General features: G+C 51.8%; 1 protein-coding gene across 1 annotated transcript in view; it reads left to right on the forward strand.

The window, feature by feature from the left end:
* The window catches only part of SDHB (succinate dehydrogenase complex iron sulfur subunit B), a 24,227-nt gene extending 16,077 nt beyond the window's left edge, over positions 1-8,150 (forward strand). The window contains exons 3-8 of the mRNA XM_045298945.1: positions 418-430; positions 726-1,121; positions 1,770-1,886; positions 4,163-4,264; positions 5,475-5,597; positions 7,632-8,150. Coding sequence (XP_045154880.1) covers positions 418-430; positions 726-1,121; positions 1,770-1,886; positions 4,163-4,264; positions 5,475-5,597; positions 7,632-7,709 — 829 coding nt within the window. The 3' untranslated portion in view covers positions 7,710-8,150. The remainder of the gene's footprint in view (positions 1-417; positions 431-725; positions 1,122-1,769; positions 1,887-4,162; positions 4,265-5,474; positions 5,598-7,631) is intronic.
* The last annotated feature ends 2,499 nt before the right edge of the window (positions 8,151-10,649 follow it).

The raw sequence follows: 10,649 nt of genomic DNA on the forward strand, positions 1-10,649 counted from the left end.
GTGGAGCAAGCCCAGGTGTCCTATTTTAATGGTCAGATATATTAACTTCTCTTCTTAGTCAAAAGTGGGTTTTCCCCCCAGAGTTTTAGTTTATTGCATTCTCTCAATCAAAGTAATGATAAGACTCTGTATGGATTTCTGATGTCTTACGTATGAGAAAAACACAACTGCAAATGGCATAAATATGCATTCAAGTCAAAACGAGTTGCTGGCAGTAAAACTTTAAAATCGTAATTTGTGTGGTGCCCAGATATAGCACCAGTCCCAGGGGGAAGCTGTGGAACAGAGTGCCCGTGTTGGCCAAGATCTAGATGGGGTGGGGGTTTGGGGGTTCTAATCGGGCACTGGATGTGAGATAGATGCAGGGATTGTTCTCCCAGTGTGCAGGAGCCCAGGGAGGGCACGGGATCTCCATAGGGAATCAGAGAGGGTGAGTTCAGGAGCCAGAGAATCTTCCAAAGCAGTGGACTCCAGACACAGTACTGTCGAGTGGACTTGCCAACCAGGCATAGCAAGAACAGAGGGTAACTCAGTGCCCCAAGGACCACGAGAATAACTCTCCAGTAAAAGGAGAGTCATACTCAGTCAGCTGATGTGGATTCCATGTCCCCAGGGTGCTAGCTGACCACTGTCCTCCTTTGTTTTGAAGACAGTAAAATAAGAGCCACCACTTGATCATCTCCATCCAGGTCTCAATCGTAAGATGGTTACCTTGAAGGCTATAGGTTCAAACAACAGTAGATTTCTTCTTCAAACGCATCAGGGTCATCAGTAGAACTGAGCGGATGCTGTTCCCCAGGCCCCTGTCCGTCTCCACTGCCGTCCTGAACCTCAGGGCTGTCTGTCTCCTGTTGGGCCTCAGCCATGGCACACACCTTCAGGCAGGGAGGAGGAGGGTGTGTCCCTTGACGGCCCTGAAGGAGGACCGGAAAGCTGGACGAAGCCTGCTGAGCGGAAGGCCGTTGAGTGTTTTCTGTCTCGTAGGGATCTGTGGCTCTTGTGCGATGAACATCAACGGAGGCAACACCCTGGCTTGCACTCGCAGGATCGACACCAACCTCAATAAAGTCTCCAAAATCTACCCACTGCCACATATGTATGTGATAAAGGATCTTGTCCCTGTGAGTGACTCCATCTTTGCCTTTTTTTAAAGCCAGACGCCCACATGTGTTCTTTAGCTCAGGTTTTGAGTACTGAAAGCTACAATACTAGTCGGAAGGTGGAACCATGTGCGGGGCCTGTCTCTATGGCCTGGCCCAGGGAAAGCAGTGTCCTTGTGAGTGATAGGCTTCCCCGTCTGAGGCAGCGGGCTGGGAGTAACCATGGCCGTGACTGGTGGACGGTAACCAGCCCACACGGCTCCTCCGGCAGCTCATTTGTGAGGTTAGTCTGGGAGGAACAGGGTCTAGAGTTTCAGAGGTGGAATGGTTCCCAAAATAAAGAATTTGGCCCTCACTACAAAGACTCCATGGGGCAAATAGCCCCATTGTTGATGAATTCTGTTTCATTTCTGCCTCTTTGACCCTCTTCCATGTCTTAGTGCTTCCAGAAGTGGGTGAGCAGAACAGATGGAATTAGAATGTGTTCGGGACCGGGGGCGGGGGACAGTGCCTGACCTTGCCTCATTGTGACCATGTCTCCTTCCACAATCCTTGCATGAACCCTTGCCAATGTAGGAGCCTGGCTCCTGTCTGCCAAGAGCAGGCCATGGCCAGACACGAGGCCTGTTAGAAAGCGCCTTTGTTCCTCCTCTCTCTCCTTCACTTCAGGACTTGAGCAACTTCTATGCTCAGTACAAAGTCATCGAGCCTTACCTGAAGAAGAAGGATGAATCCCAGGAGGGCAAGCAGCAGTATCTGCAGTCCATAGAAGACCGGGAGAAACTGGTCAGTAGGCCCCGTGTTTGATCTGGAGGCTCTGGTCGGTCGGAGGTGTTTCACTATAAAGTCATTGCCCAGAGTGTGGTTTGGCGGGTAGCAGCACAAGCTAAAGCAGACCGTCTAGTATACTTGGGGCGTGGTGGAAACTGGAAAGGAACTTCAAGATCATTTGGCTAAAGAAGTTGGACACCCATCCTTAGGCCCACTCAGGAAGCGTGAGCCAGGAAGGGCCCAGAGGGGTGGAGGAGCTGGTGCACCACGCCCTCCTGGAGCCCAACTATTGCCCTATTGCCAGATGGTCGCCTCTCACCTCACCGCCACCACCCTTTTCCATGGCTGAAAGGAAACAGTGCCTGGCAAACCTTCCTGACAGCACATGCCAGGGTGGTTATGGGGCTTCCTCATGCTCGGGGTTGCCCCCCCAGGTACAGGCTGTACTGGTAGGTTCGTCCATCGTGGCACTTCTACAGCCCTTGACACCCCAGCCATATGGCAGACGAGTGTATCGCAAGGACCATTCTGGGCCTGCCTGTGCTAGACCAGTGGTTCTCACCCTGCCTAATACCACGACCCTTTCATACCATTCCTCATGTCGTGCTGACCCCCAACCATAACATTGTTTTCGTTGCTGCTTCATCACTGTTGTTATGGATCAGGCGACTCCTGTGAAAGGGTCGTTCAGTCCCCCAAAGGGGTCACGACCCCCAGGTTGAGAACTGCTGCTCTAGTGCCGGGAACATACTGTTTTATCAAGCCATGTTAGTGTGTGCGGTGAGGTCTACCCCTTATGGTCCAGGGACGGACGATTTAGCGCCTTCTCCTGAGCAAGGAAAGGTCTGGGTGTTCCCCGTCCTGTGAGAACCTCAGTGCTCACTTCTGATGACTGTCTCAGGAGGGTCTGGTTGCCAGCACATAGCTCTGCCCCAGTTCCAGCTCACCGAGAATCTTCGAAAGTCCTCGAGTCCAGGGGGAACTGGCCACTTGGGCCCCGCTCATCATGGCTCACTCCTCTATCAGCCTAACTCACGACTAGTGGACAGGCCCGGGCCGCCTTGCTGTGGTTTTACTAGGGCATGAGGGGTCCCAAGTGTGTTTTCTCGTCATCAAAATTGCTCACTTACATACCAAACCTATTTTTAGCATGGTTTGGCTTCCTTAATATGCTGAACAGAGCTTTTTTTTTTCATGATTGCCAAAGACATGGTACTCATGGTAAGCAATTGGGAAATAAAGGTATTTTTATGGTAATCTATACTTGTATTACCCAAGGATGGCCTCTATTAATATTTATTGTTTTATAATCAATCTCATATATTACATAACAAATCAAAATGTAATTATGATTTCATTCATGTCATAAGCATTTCCTTCCTAAGTTTTGTTTTTGTTCTTTTTTTCCTTCCTAAGTTTTCATTAAACTTTGAATAATACTATATGGATGTGTGCATCAGGCGTTATTGGGCCAACATGAGGTGGTTTCCAATTTTTCACTATCTTTAGTCTTCCATTTCTGCCCCTAAAATTCTAATGCATCTCGTTACACATTTTTCTTAAAGTGGGTTAAGGAACATGATTTTGATCTAGGTCCTTAAGCCGAGGTCCCGATGCTTTTTTGACTGGTGGCACTTTTCCCCACCCTGGCTGCTCATGGGCGCTCACTTTCATTTCCCATGTCTGCTGCCCCTTCCGCTGGGCTCCGTCAGTTCCTGGTGTTGGCTGGGATCCGAAGGCCAGTGGGTTAGAGCTGGTTAGGCAGGAGTCAGAGCGGCGGGTGTCAGAGCACAGGAGGCCCAGAGTCTGGTGGTGGGGTGGCATCGGAGCTTTGTGGGTGACCCTGAGCAAGCGGCTGCACAGGCCTCAGAGCCCTCCCTGTAACATGGGGCCCTTGGCCGTTCTCCCTCGGGGATGATTGTGCTGGACAGGTGGGCAAGGCTGCACTCGAGGCCTGGCGGTCACAGAAGGACAGTGCTGGTGTCCTGTGGGACCCGAGGCCCCTGCCCTGCTCAAGGCCTCGATGGCTTCTCTCTGCTGAGCACTTGGGAGGCTTCTGTGCGTGGCTTTCCATTTAAGCCAAGTGGTTTATTAGCGGGAATGCATGGGGCGGGGGTTTCTGCAAGCCTGGCCTCACCCAGCCCGTGTGTACCCTTTAACCCCCAGAGTTTGAGGAGCCTTGTGTGTGGTGAGCTGGCCAAGGAAGCACAGCTGGAGTGGGCACCCCGAATGTCATGTGCCATTAGCTGCAAGTGTGGCCCAGGCTGACCCTGACCCGTCTTTCCACACAGGACGGGCTCTACGAGTGCATTCTCTGTGCCTGCTGCAGCACCAGCTGCCCTAGCTACTGGTGGAACGGCGACAAGTATTTAGGTCCTGCCGTCCTCATGCAGGTAAGATCCTCCTCCTTGCTTTAAGAACGGCTGAAATGCCAAGATCCAGAAACCCACGCGGACCGTGGACTGTTAGAAACCAACGAGCTTCCTTCAGTGGCACCCAGGGCACCAAAGCAGGGCGATTGCTCACGTTTTCTGCACTCGGTCTACTGTAAAGCACAGTACACCAACAGTAAAGCGAACGCTTCGTCTACAGAGGGCCTTTGTGTTCAGGGAGCCCTGGGTGTGGCAAACCCCGTGTTCCCCAGGCTGCTCCCCCCTCACAGGGATTGACAGCCCAAAGTGGGGCTCAACAGTGCCCTCGGCTAATGGAAGTCTTTGGAGAACTGGTTTAGGGGTGGCTTAGAAGCGGGAGTAGTGTAGCTTTCATTTCATTTCTTTCAGCCCTTGTATGTGTATGTGCAGAGAAAGCCGTGTAAGGAAGGCTCGTGCTCCTCGGTTTGTGGGAGCTACTCAGTGTTTCTGCTCCGCCTGCCAGGCACTCCTCAGGAGACCCATGTGGCAGTCTGCCTCTGCTCTGGGCTCCACGCGGCCCTGTCGGGTCAGCCCCTTCAGCAGTGGGTTGTCGGTGGCTTGTTTTTTTTAAGCAACTCAAAAAAAATCCATTTCTAACTTCTCATTTTCCACAAAAAGAGAAGTTACGTGGCCATGGAGCCGCATTTGCAAGCTAGATGTCAGCCTTGTTCAAGGTTGATGAGCGAGGGAGCGGAACTGGGTGCTTGCACTGATGATCAGAGGGGGTTGGGCATGTAAGACTCTTCTTTCCTGTAACTGCTGGCGCTAGCCCAGTGACCATGTGGTTCATCAGTGGTCAGCGTGTCCATCCATCTCTGGCTTCTGAGATTACTAATGAGAGGAACCGACCTCATCCCTGAGGCAGGCCCTTGAAATGTCTCGTGTGCTCCGGGGCAGTGCGTGCCCAGCATGGGAGGTGCCGTGGGGAGAGGAGAGGTCCAAGGTCCCAGCCCATCTCGCCCTCCCTGAGTCCTAATAGGCTCAGGCAGCTGTTGAGCAACATACGCAGCAGCAGGTGCCAGTGCAGGTGGCTCAGTGGGGAGGCCGGGTGGGGGCGCTCATCAAAAGGAGTTAGAGGAAAGCGTTGGGAGGAGGGCAGCAGTTACAGTGAGGGGGCAGGGACCCGGCTGAGCTCAGGCCTGGGGAGGTGAGTGCTCCCCTAACCACTGACCGGCCCCTGGTGTCTTCCCAGGCCTACCGCTGGATGATCGACTCTAGGGACGAATTCACCGAGGAGCGGCTGGCCAAGCTGCAGGACCCCTTCTCCCTGTACCGCTGCCACACCATCATGAACTGCACCCAGACATGCCCCAAGGTACCTCAGCGCCAATGGGTCAGCATGGGGCAGGGGCCGGAGCATGCCCAGTCATCTGCTGCGAGCCCGAGGGCTAGCTTGTGTTTCAGTTGCAAGGCACAGGCTCACTGAGGCCACCCGGGAGGGGAGCAGGTCCACCGGGAGGGAACCCGCGTGCATTGCAGGAGGCCAGAGAACCGAGGAGCAGGAACCTGAGTTCAGTCTGACTGAGAGGAACCAGCCTTCAGAGCACAGGCAGCTCCCAGTCTGTCTCACGTCTGCCACTCCTCTCTTCTCTTCTGTCAGAGCCAGCTTGTTCCTGGTCTCTCTGGGGGACCTTTCTGTCTCAGCCGCACCTGCGGTCCACCCCACCCCCCACGCTGCCTTCAGCTCACTCAGGCCTGGACCGAGCTCACAGCATGCCTTTGCTTCCGCCCCGCCTATCTACTCTTGGCTCAGATTCCCAACAGGGGCCTAGCCGGCCAGCTCAGCTCGTCTGTCAGCCCACATCAGAGGTTGAAAGGCAGCTTAAGGACTGGCTGCCCTTTGATCAAGTGCCAGTGCTGGTACAGTCCCCTGGGCTGGGAGGGGCCAGGGTCAGGAGGCTGCCACATGACTGCCTCCTCTTTGAAGAGACCGTGGGTAGATCAACTTTGACTTTAAAAAGGACAGTGAGTAAGGGGGAATAAACAGTTAATGATGTAAATAAAATGGCAACTTAGCTTTGAAAATGTAGGCCCCAAGCTGGGTGCGCTCGTTTCTTCTCTGCCTGGAGTCCAGCTGAGTGTCCGAGATGGAGCTTGGTCCCTGGTGGCCCATGGGGCTCCGCGGTGGGCCTGGGGGGCCACCCGAGGGAGCCCGTGATCTCCGAGGCCAGTGCCTCCCTGCTGCCTGAGGGCCTGTGGGGCACATAGTAAGCACGTCTGTGAGCGTTTGGACCTGGTGGCTCAGTGGCTACTCACTGAAGCGTGACCTCTGCGAGGTCAGCAGGTCCACACTTCCAGCCACTCTGAGGGGAAGAGATGAGGCTGCCCAGGTCCGTGAAGTGTCTGAGACGCCCCCGGAGCGAGCACTGCCACCCTGACCTCCACGGCCTCTAGGACTCAGGATGGGCTGGATGGCAGTGAGTTTGGGGGCGTTGCTGCTGAGAAACCATGTCTCTGGGGGCTGGCCATGGCTGCGTGTGGCTTCCAAAGTCCCTGCAGGACCCCTGCAGCTCCCTGGGCTTCCCTCCCTTCACACAGGGCACTGAGCCACTGGTCCCGACCAACTCTTTTAGAAGATGGGGAGCTCTCTCAAAGGCCCACCACAGAGCAAGCCTGAATGCTCCTTTCACTGTCCCCCTCTTCCTTCGCCAGGCCCTTGTGGTCGATAAAAACAGGTCCTGATGCCAGGTGTACGTTTCCATGAAAGCAAAGTGGTGTAGCGACTTCCAAAAACAGCCTATGAAATGCCTGCCTGCCTGCCTGCCCACATCCCATCCCCCCTTTCTCACTGCAGTTTTGTACTTTGTGTTAAATTTGTTCTTCTGAAATGAGGGCTTCCTTCATGCAAGTTTGCTTAATTTTGCCAAATGCAGGTTGGATTCCCTCCTCCTCCTGAGTCTGGCATTCACTAGGTCTAATTATCGTGTCTGCTGCAGACCAGACAGTATTGGGCCAGATTCCAGCAGCTAACACCCCCGTTAGTGGCCCGGCAGCACCTCGTGGTGGCTGTGACAGGTTAACAATGGGCAGTTTCAGAGACCACTGAGAGCCGATTCCTGCCGGTAATGACTTAATAATAATGGTCGTGACGGGAATTTTTGGTTGGTTCAAGATTTGGAGATGTCTGGGTAGTTGGTAGCATGAGGCGGTCGGAAGGAATTCAGTGTGACGGGACTCCTGCCAGAGAGCTGAGCAGCTCTACGCGTCTGAGGGCAGGGCAGAGAGCTCTCAGCCCGCCCAGGCTCTGGGCTTTAAAGGAATAGCTGCGTGTGCATCTCGCGTTGGCCCACTCATGGTCACCGAGGCTCGCTGGGCTCGGTCACCCTTTAATAGTGATTCTCTTTTGAAGGGGCTGAACCCAGGGAAAGCCATTGCTGAGATCAAGAAAATGATGGCAACCTACATGGAGAAGAAAGCTGCGGCCTAGCCGTGCTCCGTGGACTCTTCGTGCTGCTGCTGCTGCTTCGCCCTGGTGACAGCTCAGAGCTGCACATCACGCTATCTGATTTGAGCTCCTTCACAGTCTTGACTTTCCATTAGTACAGCATGTATAACTGAACACTTTAAGAAATAAATGTTATTCTACTTTAATAACAAAAAGGCAAGCCTATTCCTTTTCCTTGCTTAAGTGGATTGTGAAGGTGCCAGCAGTCCTGGTCTCTGGAGAGGTGGGCAGAGCCCCAGAACTGGCTGCAGATGTGACACTGTGTCCAGCTCTGTTCTCCACCAGCTGGCTGACCTTGGACCAGTGCCTCGCATCTTTATTCCTGTATTTGCCCATCTGTCAAATGGGAATCATTGTACCTACCTCACATGTGAGAATGCCTAGCACTTATTCTCAGTGATTAATAAATGTTAGCTCCATCCAGCCTCCCAGTTTCTACAGTTTTTCGTAGTCAAATAACAGTAGTCTGCAGATTATAATCAAATCCCAGCCCTTCCTAAGTCTGTCCTTAAGTCAAATTTGTACCTACATCAGAAGAGTGAGGTCTTATTTGTTATCTAAAGTCAGTCAGGTGTTTGTCTCTGTATAGCTTTCTCTACAAAGTCTACGTGAAAAACTTTATAAACACTCATGGATGCCCTGACATCTTTAACGTAACACATCTCCTCTATCCACGTGGTTACTGTCCAAAAACCAGGTGTAATACAAAAATAAGCATTATGTAAAGATGGAGGCTAACTGCCAGTTGACATCATTACAGAAGTGCCAAACCGCTGGAAAGCATGGCTTAGCCAAGTTGACATAACCTTCACCATCACATGCATACCACTAGTCCGCTGTGGTGACATGTGCCTTGCGGTGATGCTGGAAGCTGTGTCACTGGTAAGTCAAATGCTAGCAGGGTCACCCAAAGTGAACAGGTTTCACCAGAGCTTCCAGACTAGGAACAATGTGGTAGTTACACAATTTCATGTCAACTTGATCAATAAGAATGAAGGGTGGCGTCTAGCCTGGTGACCCCTCCTTGTGGGTGTGGCCTTCTCAAGGAGTGTCTTCTCTTCCTGGAGGCGGGACACACACTCTGCTTCACATTCCTGTTGACAAGCCACATGGAGCCATGCTGATGGCAGCCAGAGCCCTGGGGATGCGTCCACTGCCATTGGGTCCACAAGATTTTGTACCCACCGGCCTGTGATCTTCCTGCACTCAGCATCCTTGCATGTGCTGCATGAGTCTGAAGAGGAACTCCTGGGCTAATATTGACTTCATGGACTGACTGTATATACTCGTGAATAAGCCAAGTTTTTCAGCACATTTTTATACTGAAAAAGCCCCCCTCGGCTTATAATTGAGTGAGGGTCCCACTTATCTGTTCTCTGGTGCAGTGCGTGTTCTCTGGTTTCTCCCAATCATCTGCGGGGCGCCTGCAGCCCCTGTTGTCTGTGCCCTACTGGGCAAGAACCTGCCTGTGTCAGTGTGCTGGGGCGCACTGCATCCTTGTCAGATGGCTGTCGGATGCAGCTGCTCCTCTTCTCCAGGGCTGTGACCAGTGACGGAGCCTTCAGTCTCACCCGTGCTTGCTCACGCCCCCTTGCTCCACCCAAGCATTGCTGAATACAAGTACAGGTATATCTCTGGTCTTGGATACACAGTACATTTATTTATAATACTTAAACTGCTACATTTTATTGTTTTACTTTCTTATTAACCCCTATCTGGACCCAAGTGTTGACTATGCTTGCATAGAGCAGCCTGTGTTAGAGCTCATAATATACACGTTGTGTACGCACTGTTACTGTATGTGTTGTGTTAGCACTTCCCATACATAATGCAGCAAATGCAGTACGGTGCATATACAACGCAGTGTGTACGTTATGAGCCCTCTGTGCGGTTGAAACAGGCGCAGAATGAAGAAAGCTCAGCCAAGAAAGAAAACTAAGGAATGGCTTTGAGACTAGGAGAAACTCCCGGGAAAATTCCAAGAACCAACGAGTTCACTCAGGAAAGTCGCAGCTTGTCGGTGAGGCGGTGGGAGATATATAGGGCTCGAGCTAAGGAAGTACACGTTGACAGAAGGGAGATTTTTATTGCTTGCAGCTGCAGGGCCTTCAGTCAGGATGCAACCGTGGGAAGTCTTCTTGTTTGCAAACCTGCTCTCTGGAGGGCTGGGAAAGGGGCTCTACAAACCGCCCTGGGAAGATAAACTGCTTCCTGGCATGCTGGGGAAGGGGCTACCCAAACCCGGCCTAGAGAGAGAAGCTCTTTGGAGTGTTGGACCAGGAGATGCATAGTTCACTAGGTCATCCATCCTCCCGAGAGGCTGGGAACGGGGCGTTGAGGTCTCATCTTCCTGAGGAGCTGGAGAGGAGGCGGGGCTGCTCTGTGCAAACAGTCCTGTCACCACATTCTGGAATATCATCAGCTGCATTAGGCCTCAAACTACACAGGCTGCATTGTGTACATGCGGTAAGGCAGCGTATGTAGTAATGCAGTAACAGCATGTATAGTTATTGTGGATACTACATTGTTTTTGTTGACCCTCTTTTCCATTTACAGCGCTAGTTTACTATTTTTCTTTGAAATAAATATTCAAAAGCATTTCACCTACTGATGCCTCAATCTAACTATTGGAATATTTTTTTAATCTATTTTTATGTTGCAGTTTACCAGTAGCTGCTGTGTTTCCCATCCTAGGCTTATACTCGAGCCAATGAGTTCTGAAGGTTTTTGTGGTAAAATTAGGTGCCTCGGCTTATATTCAGGTTGGCTAATACTCGAGTATATACGGTAATCTGGTCTGGGCTGTTTTATTGATACACAATTCATGATATAAAGTACTCTTACATTTATATGAGTGTCTCTGGGTTTGTTTCTCTAGTCAACCTGGACTAACACCAATGACAATAAAGAAAAAGTGGGCTC

Source organism: Echinops telfairi, unplaced genomic scaffold (assembly GCF_000313985.2).
Source record: "Echinops telfairi isolate 266 unplaced genomic scaffold, ASM31398v2 ScPeMD7_7457;HRSCAF=8495, whole genome shotgun sequence".
In the NCBI taxonomy this organism is placed as follows: domain Eukaryota; kingdom Metazoa; phylum Chordata; class Mammalia; order Afrosoricida; family Tenrecidae; genus Echinops; species Echinops telfairi.